Consider the following 20,572-nt stretch of genomic DNA (forward strand, 5'->3'; position numbering starts at 1 on the left):
CTTTACTTTCTTTAGTAATTATGTAAATTAGCTGGTAATGATGGTTCAATTATTCAAATTCTTTCTCATTTTGTTTCATAAAGTGTTTCTAACGGGTTATATCTATCTAGGATGAGATTTGAGGGGAGTTTCATTAAAGCTTCATTAAGGCTTTTTGTTTGTTCTGCAGACGCGTGTAGGTATTGATATGCATATTATGCAAATAACAGGTTGTTTGCATAGAGACAGTTTGTCTCTTCAGATGAATCATTTACTTTTGACCCAAGGAACATCCATCCCAGGTTCAAATTTTGTATTACAAGATCCAGTGCTTAATAGTTGAGAAATTCTTTCAAAAATGCAGATTTTTGCACAATAAATTGCGTAATTATGCAAATTTTATGTTTATTTACATAGGTATAAAATCAATTTTGGCAGGAATTGTTTCCTCATACTCTATAGAATACTTCTACCAAATTAGTTATTTCCGCTGGATGCACATATATTTTGAAATTATTTTTATATGTATTTTTGCATAAATTATGCAAATTAAGGTTTATTTGCATAGGTACAGATTGTCTCTTTAGATGAAAAAATTCCAATTGTACAGAGGAACACGTGTGCTAAATAGGACATTTATGTACTAAAAAATGCAGCGATTACCCCTTTTTCGCCCTTAGCAAGCATACTATTATATCTCCACTGAGGAGACCCTTACCGGCAGCACCTCGCAGGCAACTCCAACGCAGGTACTTCTCAGTACCCGTAAGTCGCACGTAACAGAAAACGGATCGGTTTCAAAGCTCTCACGCACGTCACACGGAATACACGCAAGTAGAAGGTAAGTAGCACGCGTCTAGCAGGTAAGAAACAAGTGCGAAGCTCGCAAACATTCTTGTCCGCCCGCGGAAAATTCTCCTGCGTGCTGGAAAATCCCTCCTCGCAACAAGCCTGCGTAGCTTGCCCGGAATAGTGTGACACGGTCTTCAAACAGTTATTTTCTTTTGCATATTATTTTGTTTTATAATTTCAAAAGCTGCGTTGTGTTGTGCAGCTCTGTCTTGCCGGTGGCGGAGATCATGATAATATCAAAGCAGAGAAGAATGATTAAAATGTTTTTGTGACACTTTTGACATAGACAGAGGCACGATGAATGTCCCTGTCTAGGTCCATGGCCCAACACAGCAACAGCTAAAATATGCAAACTGGATTCCAAGTACTGAAAAGTGTAAGGTTGACGTACAGGTTGTTAGAATGGCTCTTTATTACGTCATAAAACGTTCATACATTTGAATATGTTAGTAAACCGGTCTGCATAAAATTTGCATGGAATGATATAAGTATGCTCGGTGACTAGAAGAAAACGAAAGTCGGGATGCGTTAACCACTTGATGTAGGTCCAAACAAATTAACGAATTCCAACATACTCAATGCATCGGTGACATCGGTCAGTCAGTGAAATAGGCCTCATTATAGATGTGGAATGAACCTTTCACCATGACGCACCTGCATGGGATACAAAACTTGAGGAATGCGAACTGGTGATGCGTAGAAAAGAAAACCAGAAACGCATTTCCAAAAGGCCTAACAAGCCCTCCAACATAATGCTCGAGCCAGTACAGCGCTTGAAGTTTGTTCCCGTGATTTGCATTCCAGGATAAGATTGACGGGCAAGAAATTTGCATACGTTGCATAGTAGGGCCTATTATTATACTGCCTTTCGCCAAAGAACCATTGTTAAATAATATCCGCATAAGGCTGCGTTCACATAGAAGTATACTATTCGAGTATTCGGGCTCGTTTTTCGAGGGCACGCGAATAGCTTGAATCGAACGATAGGATTTCCTCACACCGGTTCACATAGGAGGGCACTATTCGAAAGTACCGAATAGCTGCGAAAAGTATAGCAAAGTGGGAATCGAACTTGTTCGATTTTCTTGCAGCGTATACCGTCTCTCGTTTATGAAATAATGACAATTTTGGTCTGGATTTGCCCTTTAGCAAAAATAAGCATGTAGACTGACATTCTGATGCAGTTTAGAAATTGTTAATAAGATTTGCTAGGATGTAGGAGGAAGAAATCCTCACTGCATGGGATGGTGAGTTGACGGTGCGGGTGATGGTGTATTCGGGGCCCGAATAGCGAATACCGAATAGCGAATACCGAATACTTCTATGTGAACGCAGCCTAAAGAAGATGTTTCTGTGAGAGTGCGTGCGCATCAAAAGTCAGTGTCCAATGACATATAAAATGGTATTTCATGGGCGGGGTTCATTTAGGATGTTTTCACCAATAGCATACCATCGAAACCTTTGGTCCCATTTTCTGAAAAAAGTTTGAGAAGGCTACCAGTACAGTTTCGTTTTGCTTTCCTTATGAGTTTGACTGACCTTCAAGTCTTGAACCTTGAGTCTGCTAAATCACGTGATTGTTATTCCATTTGACATTTTCACGCAATCAATAACCAAACCAGTTTATCAAGTTTTGCAGAATTCATCACGAAAAGAAATTCTTCATCAATGGCGCGTACCAAGCAAACAGCAAGGAAATCAACAGGAGGGAAAGCGCCCCGCAAGCAGCTAGCCACCAAGGCGGCAAGGAAAAGCGCTCCAGCTACGGGCGGGGTCAAGAAACCACATCGCTTCAGACCAGGTATGTGCATGATACACAATTTTAGTTGCTGTGTGATCATCAATGAGAAGATAGATGAATCCCTTTAACACCCTTAGACCTATTTTTCTTCATTGCCTTGTTAATAGAAATTAACATTGTGTGAGCAGAGCGACACAGACCCCCCCCCCCCTCCGAAAAAACAACACAAAAACGAATTCGAATCCTGCCCTTTGCCGACATCCCTTAAAGCGGAAATCCAGTCCAAATATAAGTAAGTCTGATGAAAAGAGTAAAATTTTAGAGTTTAACAGTAAAAATTTGACTGAAATCGGATGGAAAATAAGGAAGTTATGAAATTTTGAAGTTTTGATAAATTCTCAAAAACAGTTCTTGTAGGATCTAAATTTACAGTGGGTATGAATATGCAAATGAGTGAGCTAACAATGTCATACTCTCACCAACGGCGTAAATCCATACTGAGGAGTGGGGGGGATGGTCACCATCACCACGATTACAAGCCCATAACCGGACCGGCGCAGCCTTTTTTTTTTTTTTTTTTTGGGGGGGGGGGGGTGGGGGGTGGGGGAAGAGAAGCTTTGTGCCCCCTCCCCCCCCCCCACACACACACACACTTTACAGGGATCGGATGCCCCACTCTTTTGCATGAAATATAAAGTGGGAGAAAAGTGGCAGCAACAACATAAAGACTTTTTGTTAATTCTTGTTGCTTTGTTTTTTGTTTTGCTTGTCAGACGACTTTCGGCGGAAAATCAGACCTTAAAAGTATGAAAACATTTTTCTTTTGGAAATATCTTGTGAGAGGGAGCGGAACGACCGAACGGGGGAAGGGTGTGTATGGGGGGGGGGGTGGGGGTATCCCTCTCCCACACGAGGAAGATTTTGCATTTTCAGACCTGAAATTCAGCGATCTGGTGCTCACTTGTGGTGAAAATTTTGTTTTCTTTTCTTTAAAAAAACAATAAGAAAATGAAATATTCACAATATATCATTGAATGACAAAATCGTGGTATTTCAGCTCTTGCTGTGCGACATCACTGTGAAGGCCTACTAAATAATGGGGCCTATCATCGGCGTAGACAGGATTTGATCTTAGGAGGAGCGGTTATGTGAGGGAACGAATCAAGCGAGGGGGGAGGGTATGGTAGGGGGGTTTCCCCCTCCTACGGTGAAATCTCTTTGCGTTGAAAATTTTGACATTTTTCAGTCCCAAAACTGCCGTTTGTAGCTATATTCTTCGCTTTGGAAATTAAGGGGGGCACACCAGGCGCAACTGCTGTCAATCACTGGCAGCAACATCAGGAGAATGGCATAGCGATTAAATGCGAGCGAGCATGAAAATTTTAACATTTTACAGTCTAAAAACTGCCGTTTTTAGCTATACTTTTTCGCTTTGGAAATTAAGGGGGGCCGCATCAGGCGCAACTGCTGGCAATTACTGGCAGCAACATCAGGAGAATGGCATAGCAGTTAAATGCGAGCGAGCGGGGCGAGCGAGCTTGAAAATTTTGACACTTTACAGTCCAAAGACTGCCGTTTGTGGCTGTATTCTTTCGCTTTGGAAATTATGGGGGCACACCGGGCAAACTGCCGGCAATCGGGCACCAACATCAGAATGGCATAACGATTAAATGCGAGCGAGCGAAGCGAGTGAGCTTGAAAATTTTGATATTTTACAGTCCCACATGTCCTTTGTGGCTGTACTAGTATTTTTTCGCTTTGGAAATTAAGGGGGGGGGGGGGCGCACCGGGCGAAACCTACTGGCAATTACTGGCAGCAACATCAGGAGAATGGCATAATAATTAAATGCGAGCGAGCGAAGCGAATGAGCTTGAAAATTTTGACATTTTCCAGTCCAAAAACTGCCGTTTGTAGCTATATTTTTCGCTTTGAAAATTAAGGGGGCGCACCGGGCGAAAACTGCTGGCAATTACTGGCAGCAACATCAGGAGAATTGAATAATAATTAAATGCGAGCGAGCGAAGCGAGCGAGCTTCAAAAATTTGACATTTTACAGTCCCCAAACTGCAGTTTGTAGCTATATTTTTCGCTTTGGAAATTAAGAGGGGCGCACCTGCTCACAATCACTGGCAGCAACATCAGGAGAATGGCATAGCGATTAAATGCGAGCGAGCGGAGCGAGCGAGCTTAAAAATATTGACATTTTACAGTCTCAAAACTGCCGTTTGTAGCTATACTTTTTCGCTTTGGAAATTTAGGGGGCACACCGAGTGCAACTGCTGGCAATTACTGGCAGCAACATCAGGAGAATGGCATAGCGGTTAAATGCGAGCGAGCGGAGCGAGCGAGTTTGAAAATTTTGATATTTTACAGTCCCACATGTCCTTTGTGGCTGTACTAGTATTTTTTCGCTTTGGAAATTAAGGGGGGGGGGCGCACCGGGCGAAAACTGCTGGCAATTACTGGCAGCAACATCAGGAGAATGGAATAATAATTAAATGCGAGCGAGCGAAGCGAGCGAGCTTCAAAAATTTGACATCTTACAGTCCCCAAACTGCCGTTTGTAGCTATATTTTTCGCTTTGGAAATTAAGGGGGGCGCACCTGCTCACAATCACTGGCAGCAACATCAGGAGAATGGCATAGCGATTAAATGCGAGCGAGCTTAAAAATTTTGACATTTTACAGTCTAAAAACTGCCGTTTGTAGCTATACTTTTTCGCTTTGGAAATTTAGGGGGCACACCGAGTGCAACTGGAGGCAATTACTGGCAGCAACATCAGGAGAATGGCATAGCGGTTAAATGCGAGCGAGCGCAGCGAGCGAGCTTGAAAATTTTGACATTTTGCAGTCCAAAGACTGCCGTTTGTGGCTGTATTTTTTCGCTTTGGAAATTAAGGGGGCACACCGGGCGCAACTGCCGGCAATTACTGGCAGCAACATCAGGAGAATGGCATACTGATTAAATGCTAGCAAGCGAAGCGAGTGAGCTTGAAAATTTTGACATTTTCCAGTCCTAAAAACTGTCGTTTGTAGCTATATTTTCGGTTTGGAAATTAAGGGGGGCGCACCGGGTGCACCTGCTGTCAATCACTGGCAGCAACATCAGGAGAATGGCATAGCGGTTAAATGCGAGCGAGCGGAGCGAGCGAGCTTAAAAATTTTGACATTTTACAGTCTAAAAACTGCCGTTTGTAGCTATACTTTTTCGCTTTGGAAATTTAGGGGGCACACCGAGTGCAACTGCTGGCAATTACTGGCAGCAACATCAGGAGAATGGCATAGCGGTTAAATGCGAGCGAGCGGAGCGAGCGAGTTTGAAAATTTTGATATTTTACAGTCCCACATGTCCTTTGTGGCTGTACTAGTATTTTTTCGCTTTGGAAATTAAGGGGGGGGGGGGGGGCGCACCGGGCGAAAACTACTGGCAATTACTGGCAGCAACATCAGGAGAATGGAATAATAATTAAATGCGAGCGAGCGATACGAGCGAGCTTCAAAAATTTGACATCTTACAGTCCCCAAACTGCCGTTTGTAGCTATATTTTTCGCTTTGGAAATTAAGGGGGGCGCACCTGCTCACAATCACTGGCAGCAACATCAGGAGAATGGCATAGCGATTAAATGCGAGCGAGCTTAAAGATTTTGACATTTTACAGTCTAAAAACTGCCGTTTGTAGCTATACTTTTTCGCTTTGGAAATTTAGGGGGCACACCGAGTGCAACTGCCGGCAATTACTGGCAGCAACATCAGGAGAATGGCATAGCGGTTAAATGCGAGCGAGCGCAGCGAGCGAGCTTGAAAATTTTGACATTTTGCAGTCCAAAGACTGCCGTTTGTGGCTGTATTTTTTCGCTTTGGAAATTAAGGGGGCACACCGGGCGCAACTGCCGGCAATTACTGGCAGCAACATCAGGAGAATGGCATACTGATTAAATGCTAGCAAGCGAAGCGAGTGAGCTTGAAAATTTTGACATTTTCCAGTCCTAAAAACTGTCGTTTGTAGCTATATTTTCGCTTTGGAAATTAAGGGGGGCGCACCGGGTGCACCTGCTGTCAATCACTGGCAGCAACATCACTAGAATGGCATAGCGGTTAAATGCGAGCGAGAGGAGCGAGCGAGCTTTAAAATTTTAAAATTTTACACTCCAAAAACTGCCGTTTGTAGCTATATTTTTCGCTTTTGTTTGTCCCACTTTTATTTGAGAACCATCCCCCCCCCCCCATCGACGCCTCTATACATATCAGGTTACTTTTGTTAAGTGAAAGATCTGCTGCACACTCTTTGATAAATTAGGGAATATACCTCTATGTCAAAAGTGTACAAAGTTTATCCCTTATCCTGTATAGCGGACCTTTTTGCATGTTCATGATTGCAATACAACGATCTGGTGCATAGTTCTGGCGATATTTGGACAATTTTCCATTAAGAAAGTTCGAGATTTGTCCTCATCTCGGGAATTGCTTGGGGGATAAATGATTTGTCTGTCTAAACACTTCCTTTGGGGCGGGGCAAATGCCCCTTTGCCCCCATAGATTCGACGTCCCTGATCTTCCCTTGGTATGCCCATAGATGTATCCTGACTGAGTCATCAGTCACTGTCGTTTCTCAGGAATGATTCAGGAAATGGAGGGGATTCAATTATGGCGATAAAGTTGTTGTTATTGTTTGTTTGTATGTTTTCGTACATATTTTGCAGATGGTCCCCAGTTACTCGCGTCATAGCATGTTTACATGTAGACCTATACTATTTGACGTTGTCAACGCCTGAGCCATACCTTACAGTGTATGTCGATGTTACTTTCTTCGCGAGCGAGCGAAGCGAGCGAGCGCTTGAGAAAATTATACATTTTCCTACAAGATAGAATACTGTTCAGCTCTGTTACCTGTCTGAAGGCCGGCGTACAAACGTCATGCAATATGCCAAAATTGATACAATCACATTTCTGCTTCCTCCATTTTTCCCCTCAAAATTCAGGGGGGGGGGATGATTGTACAGGCCATCCCCCCCTCCTCCATTTCAGGGGGGGATATATCCCCCCCATCCCCCCCGGGATTTACGCCCATGACTCTCACAATGTCATACCCTGACTATTTTCCAGTGATCGTGTACCAAAAAAAAAAAAAAAAAAAAATGACGAAAATTCAATGTTTCTGTCCGTGAAGTTTGAAACATGACGTTAATTATTCCTCGTTGGATAACTTCAGAATAGTGATTAGTTAGATAATTAAAATATATGACAATTTGAGCCTCTGGAATAATTGCGCTTGAATGAAAAATTGGAAATTTCAAAATTTGATGTACAAACTAAAGTAATGGTAAATTTAAGTTGAGAGGGAATGACATGCTCACCTTGTCATATTTTGCATATTCACATTGACTGTTCAAGAACTGTTTCTCCACAAAATAGCGAAACTTCAAAATGTCATAACTTCTTATTTTTTCGTGCGATTTCGGTCAAATTTATATCGTTGAACTCGTAATATTTTAATCTTTCTTATCAGATTAATTTATATTTGGACTGGATTTCCTCTTTAATGTTGTGCCACAATCTATCAAGTTCCTCTTGATCCATGGTTAACTGGCAAATCTGATGTGGTGATAGTGACGGACCCAAGAAATCTTTGCCATGCTTGTAATAAGGCTATAGAACTGCATCTTATTTTACTGCATGCATAAATTTAGTTCTATAGACTGTATAAATTCATAAGTAGATTGGTTGAATAATTATGATTGTCGGGTATCTATTTTGTCTCAGAAGACAATCAATATCGATTCTCTTGACGTTCACAAGTCTGCAAACTTTCTGAACGTCTCACTTTTAGGGACTGTCGCTCTTCGCGAGATCAGACGTTACCAGAAGAGCACGGAGCTGCTCATTCGCAAGCTGCCCTTCCAACGCTTAATCCGCGAGATCGCTCAGGACTTCAAGACCGAGCTGCGCTTCCAGAGCTCTGCCGTGCTCGCACTCCAGGAGGCCAGCGAGGCCTACCTGGTTGGCCTCTTTGAGGACACCAACCTGTGCGCCATCCACGCCAAGCGAGTGACCATTATGCCGAAGGACATTCAACTGGCCCGTCGAATCCGCGGGGAGCGGGCGTAGTGATGACAACGGGCCAATCCAGTCGCGATTTTGGAGGTTACAACTTGAAAAATTAATATAGATTATCGTGTAAAGACATAAACATTTGAATTTAGATCTAAGTTTAAAAAATATTATGCTGAGGCTTAACTGACGTCTTTTCTTGTTTTTTTTCAATGTATTTGTGTTCTTGTGTGTTTGTGTTACGAGTATCGTTTTTCATGTAAAGTTCTGAAGGCTTTCCTTCGGCAAGGGTATTCAGGTTTTAACTTTTTGCGATATACTAGTAATTGGAAACCACTTCGTCTGTATGAATATTGAAGAGCGTGTAATACTAAGAGGAATCAAAAGTTTATTTGATGAAAATCGGTTTTGAAATGGCTGAGATCAGATATCCAAAAACAAAGAAAAAAGTGGTCCTAATAAAAGATGAGACCCACCTTTTATTAGAATCTTTGTTTTTGGATATTTCGGCCATTCCAAAGCCGGATGAACTTTTAATTCCTCTTAGAATCGTATGCTCTTTAATATTCTTATAAGTGGTTTCTAATCATCTCGCAAAAAAAAAAAAAAAAAAAGAGAAGAAGTTAAAACCTGAATCCCCGTCTAAACCAAAGCTATACCATAAAATTTAAAATGCATATAACTTTGGAACGGATTGTGTGATTTTCCTCAAACTTTCACGGACGTTATAGCATTGAGTGACGCCACTTTTTGACATCGCGCCTCGGGATCGCGACGTGCTAAGTGATTCAGCGTACTCGCAACTTTCAGCGTTTCATACACCGGTATAATTCAAACATTTTGAGTTACACAATGGAGTAGTGCGCATTTGATTTCCTTTTTATTTTCTTCATTTTGAGGCTTATTACTAAGATTCATCCTGTAGAAAAAGTGGACGTTTCAGACTTTTTTTTTTTTTTTTTTTGAGGGGGGGGGGATGAATTGCGAAGTCTTACTACTTGTGAGGCTGATCCAGTTTGCCACATATTTCAACTATTTTATTTTTATATTGCGATTTTGAACATGGGTTCAAAGGGAATAATTCGAGAATGTGAGTCCATCTCTTGAACCTCCACTTGACGGCAACTGTGTTAATTAAAGCTTATTACTTGGCAATACAAAATTTATTCAATGAAAAAGGGTGTTTCCCCACGTGTTAATTGGCGCCGGGCCATTCTAGGCACCTGCATGGTCAACGGAAATTCATCCTTTGAACATACATTCTTACATCGGGCAAACTTAAATGCATATGATAATGTCGCTTTGATAACAGTGAACTGTCTAACCAATAGTTATTGAGAGAAAAAAAGAAAGGTCATTTTCTGAAATGTGCACAGGAGATAATTACGAATTTGCTTATAGTGGACATCAAATCCGAGCTTTCATGTGGAAAATCACTCTCTTCCCATAATCAAATCGCTGCAAATTTGAAGAAACATTAGCCAAGCTCGTGCAGGTGTAGGACCCTAGGAATTTGGTTTGAACTTGGAACACATACAGGTGTATTACACATCTATTTCAATGTAATAGCTCCTTTCCAGATGCGTTTTCGCTGACAGGTACAAGAATGCACGGTGCTTCGTATTCTAGCTACCAGAATGTTTTAAACTAATACATGTACCTTTAATCAGAGGAAGCATTCGTAAACTGTATGTAAATGTTGCATGTTTTTTTTTTTTTTCTCTCAGAGAGTCCATTCACTAATGACCACTTTTATTGCGTGAGCATAGCGCTTTCGTGCCAATCTAATCAACAAGATGAAAAGCTCAAATGTGGAAATACAGTGAAGGGTTATCGCCACGCTTGGGTTTTAATATAATCTTTCCAAGGAGCTGGAGTTTCGAGTGGCTATAACTATTCAAACAGCTGTCAGTTTCTTATGGATGCATATCCCACAGGTGCAGTTGTGCCTTTGATGTTAGATGTTTGAAGCCGCCATTTTCTGAACAATCTGAAGATTCATTTTGAATGAAGTTCCATTTTTAGATGAGATGAAATTTCCTGTAATAATAAAACATGAAACAAAGGTCAGTCCCGTCCATGCAGTAATGTCGACAAGAGTGAAATCAGAGATGTATGTTTAGAAAGTCTTTGAAACCGTAACCCGGCCCTTCTGGAGTGTCGATTTCATCACTTTTCCGCTTAATGTCGACAAATAAAACTGGAGTCAAGTATAATCTTCGAGTATAGCTCTTTATAAATCAATACTAGTATGTCGGATTAGTGCCCAGATAGACATGCCCAGTCGAGTAATTTTGATTTTGATTTCATCAATACTTGGGCAATTTTATTCGCGCATCTCATTGTCTTAACGATTATGTATGGTGAAAATTAATTGCCATCATAACATCTTCCTTCGTGAGGGGCTGATCATAATGCAATAAAACATGAATCATTTGTATTCCTACCTATGAGGCAAATCCAGTTTAATTGGCACATACTTCAGATATTTTTGAGTGGCGGCATCGAACATGGGTTCAAAAGAAACAAGACAGTTGTGACTTCTTGAAACTCCTTTATATACATATTTCGAGCTAAAAACCTCTCTTTGCCGATGACAGTTGACGATGAGTTCTCTTTCTAACCGTTACCTTGGTACATTGCATTCTATATAGAATCGCAACCCTACTGATCACAGAACTAGATGTGCTATGTATGTGAATTATTTCATCTCGAAGGCAGTGGGTTGGCGCTCTGACTCGTTGGCTATTCAGTATTTCGCTCTGTATGATGAACTTGATGAATAAGTAAGAACATCACGTCTATTTTAACTGTCATGGATTTTGCGTGTGGTGCTTTTGTTTCGTCATATGTCGTTTTGTGCATCGTCCACATCGGTTAGCTTGTTGACGATAGCTACACGCCGACACGCGGTTTTGCTAAGTCAGATCGCGCTGTCAGTTACCAAAGGATAGGCTTGACCTAATTGCTTTATAAATCTGTATTGCCATCTTGGATCTACAAACGACATATCAATGAAGAGAGTTTTGTTTTCGACGGAAAATAGATTCAAATACAAGTACAACAATATGAAATGGAGTTGAAACACAGAGATCTACAATTCTGGATTGCCGTTTCCTCTATTCGATTTGCCCTCTTCCTTATGTTAACGTAGATGGAAGCATTTACATCTGTGAAACTAAGCATACACCTCATCTAGTGCTATCATACATCAAGCGCGCCACGAGATTTAGGCAAATTTTTCAATTGCCTGATTGTCCAGTAGTCACGATGTCAATAATGGAAGTACAAAGGTGTTTAGTCGAATGAAGCAAATAATAGACTGAACATCTTGTGGGAAGCTTGCAACTGCGACTCTCGTTCAACAAAACCAACCCTTAGGGTATCACAAAAGAGTACATTGTATTTAGAATCTATATTCATGGTACAATGCAATAGCAAATGGCGAGGATATTTTAATCTGGCTGTAATGTAGTGTTAATGTCTTCATTATTGTTGTGATTTTATTTCAGTGATGTTGAATTTTTTGAATTTTTGTAATAAAGACTTGCCTTGACATTAAATCCAGTTTGCAGCAATCGCATTTCAAAAGTTCGTCAAGAGTTATCCATTTCCCCGATCAAAAAGGGGTAGGGTATGCCAAAAATGTTTGGCAGACGTGTGTGACATGTGAAGGCTGCCAGTCATTTTCAGATGGGGGTTGTGTGTGTGTGTGTGTGTGTGTGTGTGTGTGTGTGTGTGTGTGTGTGTGTGTGTGTGTGTGTGTGTGTGTGTGTGTGTGTGTGTGTGTGTGTGTGTGTGTGTGTGTGTGTGTGTGTGTGTGTGTGTGTGTGTGTGTGTGTGTGTGTGTGTGTGTGTGTGTGTGTGTGTGTGTGTGTGTGTGTGTGTGTGTGTGTGTGTGTGTGTGTGTGTGTGTGTGTGTGTGACGGTGTGACGAGATTTACATTGTCAATCTTAAACGACATTCAAGCAATCATTTGAAAACTCTAAATGAGAGTAAAATGCACGTTTAGAATCGATACAGTTTTTACAGTAATTGTACAATAAAGTATCAAACTTTTCCCTTGAGCTAAATCTCGGGCCACAAATCAGCTAAAACAACACTTACAGTTGGCTATGCTGTAAAAAAAGTGATTCATTCCAGGCAGGTAACCCCATCCCCCCCCCCCCCCCCCCCTCGGTGCACGCACACATGCATACACAAACACACACACGACACAACAGAAAAGCTCTAATTTTAAGCTAAATGCACTTTGCATGAGAATTTTCCTTTTTTTTCTTAGCAAGTCTTGAGTTTTATTCTGAAACATGTACAATTACGCCATCAAACTCCATTGTGTGGGCAAGCAATCCAGGTAAATGTACAAGAAATGGATTCGTTATCAGCACATAAATTGCATCAACCTGTCTGAGGTATGGAATATAAAAAACAATAATTTCAAATGTACAGGTTCAAAATAAGTTTCATGACAAACAGATAAACCTAGAATAAACAAAACCCCCGACTTCACATGGACACATGATCGGGAACACAGGAAACCTTAAATAGGGTACAAGGGCTATGGAAAGTTTACAATACAATGTACTTCAATCTTTGACTACTTTTACTTGCAACTTGATCCCTGGTATATTCAAAGTAACAGAGAGCTTCGACTTGCTTAAAAATGCTCCACTAGGGCAATATATAACTTATGTTAGATTAATATGAATGAAACTTGGATCATCTTTTGGCATCTGAAATCAGAATACATAAATAATCTGTATGTTCTGTCTGAATTCATTACAGTAACAATGACGAGGTTAAAACATTTTACTCTCACAAAGTGTCAGTTGACACATGAACACAAGAGGATGCCTCTCTTAAGACATTAACACAGAGAAAAAGAAAGTCTACATCTTACATCTGTCAGCTTTATTTTCATGATGAGAAAGATGCGACAACCACTAGCCATAGAAATGGGCAAAGGTGTAATACAGAATGGTGAGTTGTACTGTATGATGCAATCACTGGTCAGCACATGATTTTCCTCCCCATTGACAAGGGAAAAAATGGAATGGAAACAAACAAGAGAATTGTCTCCTCTGCATCTGTCTTCATTTCAATTTACCAAGTCTTGACTTGGCTTACCTGTAAGTTTAACTTTATTTTTTCCATTTGGGCTAAAAAGTTTGATCTCATGTACCACCTTGACACTTGGCTTCTATTCTTTCAGCCCCAGCGGCCATTAAATCTGCATAACGCATTTTCACCATTATTCCAGTATCTTGACTGGTTACATTTTTTGAAGTTAGAGCAAAAAACCTTGAAATTTTCCATAACCTTAAATACATGCTTAGCTTTAAAAATCTTTTAAGATACAATGTAGTCTTATCAGTATTCATCATGGTGATCGATTACTTGGTCTACTCCCACTTCGTCCATTAGCTGTTTGGTCTCATGGTCTACATGGTCTAATCCTGTTTCGGCTACTACCAGTTCGTCTAATGAACATTTAGTCCAATTGCCACTTAGCCTCATTACCAGATCATCTACTTCCACATGGGCTATGCCCATTTGGTCCAACACCCACAATTTACTGGGCTCAGTGGGAAAAAAAATCCAAGGACACAAAATTAGAATTAGACCACCTGGTAATTAGACGAAACGATAATTAGCAAAGCTGGGCATTAGACCAAGTAAGGATTGGACCAAACACGCATTTGATGAAATTGATAATAGACCAAATGAATTAAGCCGCAGTAGTGTTAGACGAACTAGAAAGTAGATCATCTGATATTAGACCAAGTGGCAATAAATCAGTACCAGGTACCAGAGTAGATCAAATTCCAGCAAAACAATCTTCTATTACAGTGCACTCTTGTGTTATAACGAAATTCTGGTTACAAACATGGACCTACTAAACATGGACTATGAACAGAGGTGTTTCTTTGATCCCATCATCACCACCGCCACCTGATTATGTGCATCTTAATTGGTGCATTCAGGTGTCTGGACAATGATTGTGTGATCATGTATGTGTATCATCACTAACAAATGAATCGTTTCCCTCATTTCAGTCTTGTTTCGCTGATTTGCCTTTTTCAGACGGAAATGTCTTTGAATAAATACAGATGATGAGGAGCAGCAAAATCTGAGAACATGACAAATTTGTGTTAAAAGATGGGTAATTGTTGATTCGCACATTTTCACAGACGCATAAGACCTTGCCTAATGTCAAGATAGACCTGTTCTCTACCATTACCATCCCTTTTTGCTCTGGAATAATGCGGAGAAGTAAAATATTGAGATCACAAATGACAATCATTCTGCCAAAATGTTAGCTTTCTTTTAAAAACTGCCTGATTCTCCCAAGCGAAATTGTTTAAGGCATGATTTCCTAACATACACCACAACTGCACATTGACTTTCCTTGATTTTTGTGATTTATTTTCTTTTGCACATATAGCTTTAGATTTCTCGAATCTCAGTCTTGTTCTTCTCCCGGCTTGCTGGTGGTGACGATCATGGGATCAAAGCAGTGAAGCATGTTAAAAATGTCTTTGTGGCGCTTTTGAGATGTACAGGTGCATGAATTAATTAACGACACAATGAATGTCCTTGTATATTAGGTCCATGTTACAGCAAAGTAAAAATTCAGGCCGCAACATTTATTTTCATTGTTAATTTATTCGGTTATAACGAAATTTAGATAAAACGAAAGAGAACTGCCCGTCCCGAGGACTTTATCATAACGGGAGTCCACTGTATCACACATTAGAAATTTGACACATGCTGTTGTCCTTCACCAGATTTATTCAGAAGTAATGGCATTACATAGTCCTGCTATGATTTTGAAATGTAATATGTTAGACTGAATTTTGTTAAATACCATCTTCATCTTATTCTAAAACCTTGATTTAAGAGTTTCACAAATTTCAAAGTTTGACTATCTGAAGTTCTGCCAATCATTAAAACCTGTGAATTGGCAAAATGATAAAAGGGATGACATAGTATTAGCTGACTTTTTGCAAGGTACTTTGTAACTACTCTATGAAATGTTAAAGAACATACAATTCTTAGAGGAAAAGTTTATTTGATGAAAATAGGTTTAGAAATGCTTAGATATCCAAAAACAAAGTAAAACAAAGCGATCCTCATAATAGGTGGGCCCCACCTTTTATTAGAATTGCTTTGTTTTGGATATCTCGGCCATTTCAAAATCAATTTTCAACAAATAAATTCCTCTAAGAATTATATGCTCTTTCATATTTCATAAGAGGTTTCTCATTATCTAAAAAAGAAAGAAAAAAAGTCAGAAACCTGCAGCCCCATTCCAACCAATACTATGAATAAAAGTTGATTGTACTCCATCACATGATTCCTGAATTATCTTATGTTTTCAAAGTGTGCATCCTTGGCCTTTTCGGGGGTCAAACAATAGTCCAAACAAACACAGACACACTGAAATAAGAACAGGGCATGAAAAAGCAGAAAACGATAACCAGGCAAGGTCTTGTTGTTAGTATGATTCTTACCATACCCAGAAAGTATTTATCAGACATAATGCTCATATCAATCGTACAAAATTTACATTCTTTAGCAATTTACAGCATAAGTACTACAAATCTAACAACAAAACACAATAAGTTAACATGCATGAAAACATTCTTTCCACAAGATTACACACATTTAACATAAGACTTACATGGTTCAATTTAGCACTACATAAAAAGAAGTTCAGAGGTACGTAAGGCATACGTCAATAAACTTGCCAACATAACACTTAAAACTAACGTCAGAGATGTAAGTACCTTGCTCAAGCTACTTCCACTTGCTAAAATTGTCATCTTTCTTTTAACCCTATATAGGTTAGTCACGGAAAAAAGTCATGAAATTTCAGGAAAAAAAAGTGTATTAAAATCATTGCGAAAAATGTTGAGAGAGCTCATTTTGCCTCCCCCCCCCCCCACATGTGATTAAATCTTAACCAAGAATTTGTTCATCTAGTCCACATAAAGGACACTTTGTTGAAGTATTATGATGAACTGTCATATTCAATGTGATGCCATCAATTTTTGCCAATGATAATGCACTCAATCTGACTGATGTAAACATCTTTTCTTCACGTCTGCCACTGTAAAATGGCAATAACCAGATACACCATGTTGTTGCACTGGTGAGAAGGAAATTCCTATTGAATAAAGACAGATCAACACAGTTTTGATATCTATGAGAAAATATGGTTTGGTTCTGCAAGAGGTGGGAAAAAAGCATTCATGCATTCCATCAAGAGACCTACAGCTGATTTCCAGTCTATCTTAGTCATCAAGAACAACCACCTCCTCAATCCTGTCCTCTTCCACTCCTTCCATTACTTCCAAAATGTCATCATCATCTTCACAATCAGCTGCATCATTGTTGGACTGGGAAGAGATGACTCTTGCCTTTTTGCTGCTTGGAGCGCCCTCTACTGTTGTCGAAACCTCATCCACATCTGATGGGAGCTTTCGCTTCAGAGACACTGACGTGGCATCTCCATCGCCCTCATCCATGGTTGTCTCTATCTTCCCGTTGCCAGCAGCAACCTCTGCTTCTCTCACAGCATCATCATCATCTTCATCCTCCATAATGATCAAGTCATCATCATCATCCACAGCATCTGGATAGATAAAATTTTAGTTACTCTGGGAAAATCAGGTTTTCCAATAAAAGCAATTAAACAATAGTTACAGAAAAAAGAATAGTACCCAAACAGAGAAATATTTCAACAAAATTTCCACACTTATCTGATATTGGAGTACTGCAATTGCGATCATCTCCAAGAATGAAACAGGTATGGTACAAGTACCCAACAGAAAAGCACAAACAAGACAATTCTGTCATGGTCCAATGACCAAAACTGTTGACTGGTACTCACTTATGTAGCTATATGTTGGACAATTTGCTGACTTTCACATTCTTTTGTTTCATTTCATCTAAATTTTCCTTTGTCTTTTGCTTCTGTATCACTTTCATTATTGGTGGTACAGTGAAACCCCGTTATAACGAGGTCCGTGGGACCGGCGATATTACCTCGTTATAACCGGTACCTCGTTATAACTGTACGCATAAAAAACAAAGAAAAACGTAAGCACGACTTCATATACCCATCAATCAAACTTAAGAACATCCTTTGCGTTGTTATTACGCAATTATGGATCATTATTATTGAGAGAATAAAGGGAAATTGTTTGTGATTTGATACAATAAAAAAAAAAGACGGGAAAAAGTAGGGGTTGAAATGCGTTAATCTATTTTTCATCCGAAAATCTCTTCGCATAATAGTTGCACATTATGTTCTTGAAAAGAAAGCCTACTCGGCAGGATCATATTCGTGATTCTTCCTACACCTATCTCTTCCTCTTGTTTTGAACCAATCTGAAAGAATTATATTTTTTCGTTTGTGAAATACAGTGTAAAATGATAATGAACAAAATCAGATTGTATAAAATGCGTTTGTTAAGTTTTTCTAAACACCAGCGCAAATAGAGTAACATACATGTGTTGTTTACTGTAACTTGCGAGGTATTTTACGCTGTTGGTTCCCAGCGGGAATGCGATGATTTCATGAATCATTTCGGCTGTAACCCTATACAATGTATGATCGTTGCGCCCCAAAGAGATTAAAAAATGCGTTCTTTATTTTCTTACGAAAATCTTTTCGCGTTTTGTACATCCGTTCTTGAAAAAAAAAAAATGCGACAGGGTTCAATTTGGAAGGTTGTGATCCTTTTTACGCAAATCTGTACCTCATAGACCATTTTGACCGACAGAAAAATCTTCACTGTGAAATCCAGTATTAAATGATAATGAACAAACTCAGATCTATTCAAACTGTTAAATGCATTTGTTTCTTTTTCTGAACAACGACTCAATTCAGTAGATTAACATGCGTTAGTCAACTATTTTTACGCTACTTTCACCCGGCGGGGTCGCGATGATTTCATTAATTATACCGGCTTTAATCATGTATACAGTACTCATATTTACATTATCATTTGTTAAATGATAATGAACGAACCCAGATCTATTCAAACTGTTAAATGCGGGTTTGTTTGTTTTTTTCTTTTTTCTGTACACCGACTCAATTACGTAGATAAACATGCGTTATTCAACTATTTTACGCTACTTTCACCTGGCGGAATTGCGATGATTTCATTAATTATTTCAGCTTTAATCATACACACTCATATTTACTAGCCAGCAAAACAACTGGAAGTCGGAACTAAAAATGGAAAGGATATAATGATGACTTTCACACGCATTCCAATTTTCCATTTTTGGCCACGAGTGTCGCTACATGAAAAGTTTCGAATGCATTATTATTTTTTTTTTTCGTTGCGGTGTGGTCTGACCTACTATCACGCACGCGTATCTTTCGATAAAGAAAATCGAATGGTTTTATTAAATAACTTAGTTGGAACAACGGAAGATATTTCTGTGTCTTATCGCGTGGTTAAGAAGAAAACATGGAAGGAACGGTACTTTCCAAAACGAGAAAGAGACATGGATAGCGCGAATTCGGTTTTCAATGTTTCGTTTGTCGCGTGTTTGAAAGCGGCAAGTCAAGAAATGTTTTTCGTTGCGTTGTAGTCTGACCTACTATCACGCACGCGTATCTTTCGATAAAGAAAATTGAATGATTTTATTAAATAACTTAGTAGGAACATCGGAAGATATTTCTGTGTCTTATCGCGTGGTTTAGAAGAAAACATGGAAGGAACGGTACTTTCCAAAACGGGAAAGAGACATGGATAGCGTGAATTCGGTTTTCAATGTTTGGTTTGTCGCGTTTTTGAAAGCGGCAAGTCAAGAAATGGAACCTTGTAATATCCGATCGAATTGCTTATGTTTTTCTTTATCATGATGCACCGAAATTGTCCTCGTTATAACCGGAATCTCGTTATAACCGATTCGTTCTGCCATAGGTTTACACGCAAAGGAAAACGGGACCGACGCGATCACCTCGTTATAAGCGGTTCCTCGTTATAACCGAACTCGTTATAACATGGTTTCACTGTAGCAGATTCTCTGTTTTAGAATTCTCCTGATAATAAGTATGTGATTTTCTTCTAACCAGAAAATGACTACAAGTTCTCCACATGATATAAACAATAAGAGATGCAAAGAGACTGAGATAGAAACTAAACAATGTTACCAAGTGACTTTTCATCTTACCCTGAGAGGTTCCAGCCACATCTGTGCTCCCATTGGTCGATGACACCTGGTCATGAGCCTCTGTCTGAGCATCTGATTGGTTCTTGATGTGCGTGCTGTCTGTCTTTGCTTCGGCCTCTTTGTCAGCGACAGGCACTTTTCCAATAACCTCAAACTCTGCCTCATCCTCAAGACTCTCTCTGTCACAGATAAATGAATGATATACAGCTGTGCCTCAGTAGTACATCATTACATGGTAACATCAGTGATAAGATATTTTGAGATGCTAACTAGGTTTATCATGAGAAAATGCTACAAGACTTATTATAATGGTCCAATCCTAGTGAGTAAGATGTCAATCAGTAAGTGCATAAAAAACATTACTATTGCAGGCAGATTTTTCTATAAAGGAACTTTGTAGTTTTGTGTAATTACTCGATAATGAGGGCAGACTGTTCCAAATAATCCAATTTACAGGATTAGCATTTTAGACATTGTACTTAACCCTAATCCCACCGGGTTTTTTGAGGGACTTGAAACCACTGTGGGGGGGCTTTTTGGCCCCCCTTCAGATCTCGGTCGTGGATGGTGTGATCCTCGCGAAAATTTGCACTAAGGTAGAGGCCAATGTAATCTACAAGACTGTATAGTTAGATTTTTCAAGTTTTAATTTATGTATTCTATATTAATTAATTTATGCTAATTTATGCAAAAATATATATATTTTTTCCTATGAATAAAAAAAAAAAGCTCCAAGACATCTAATTTTTGGTGA

At 39.5% G+C, this 20,572-nt stretch overlaps 2 protein-coding genes across 2 annotated transcripts in view; one reads left to right on the forward strand and one right to left on the reverse strand.

Moving 5' to 3' along the window:
* The first annotated feature begins 2,247 nt into the window (after window positions 1-2,247).
* LOC140232518 (histone H3, embryonic-like) lies at window positions 2,248-10,952 on the forward strand. Its single transcript, XM_072312613.1, has 2 exons — window positions 2,248-2,632; window positions 8,401-10,952. The coding sequence occupies exons 1-2, from the start codon at window positions 2,500-2,502 to the stop codon at window positions 8,676-8,678; spliced, it is 411 nt and encodes a 136-aa protein (XP_072168714.1). The 5' UTR covers window positions 2,248-2,499; the 3' UTR covers window positions 8,679-10,952.
* A 1,944-nt stretch (window positions 10,953-12,896) lies between these two features.
* LOC140233434 (SUMO-activating enzyme subunit 2-like) overlaps window positions 12,897-20,572 on the reverse strand; it is a 31,307-nt gene continuing 23,631 nt past the window's right edge. Inside the window, exons 17-18 of the mRNA XM_072313545.1 lie at window positions 19,819-19,997; window positions 12,897-17,260 (exon numbers count right to left, since the gene is read on the reverse strand). Of these exons, the coding sequence (XP_072169646.1) occupies window positions 16,920-17,260; window positions 19,819-19,997 (520 nt within the window). The 3' untranslated portion in view covers window positions 12,897-16,919. The remainder of the gene's footprint in view (window positions 17,261-19,818; window positions 19,998-20,572) is intronic.

Source organism: Diadema setosum, chromosome 9 (assembly GCF_964275005.1).
Source record: "Diadema setosum chromosome 9, eeDiaSeto1, whole genome shotgun sequence".
Taxonomy (NCBI): Eukaryota; Metazoa; Echinodermata; class Echinoidea; order Diadematoida; family Diadematidae; genus Diadema; species Diadema setosum.

Bases quoted from the DNA above. Each gene is read 5' to 3' on its own strand.
- LOC140232518 (XM_072312613.1), top strand. From the start codon at position 2,500: ATGGCGCGTACCAAGCAAACAGCAAGGAAATCAACAGGAGGGAAAGCG. The intron at 2,633-8,400 runs GTATGTGCATGA...TCTCACTTTTAG, and splicing joins ACCACATCGCTTCAGACCAG to GGACTGTCGCTCTTCGCGAG.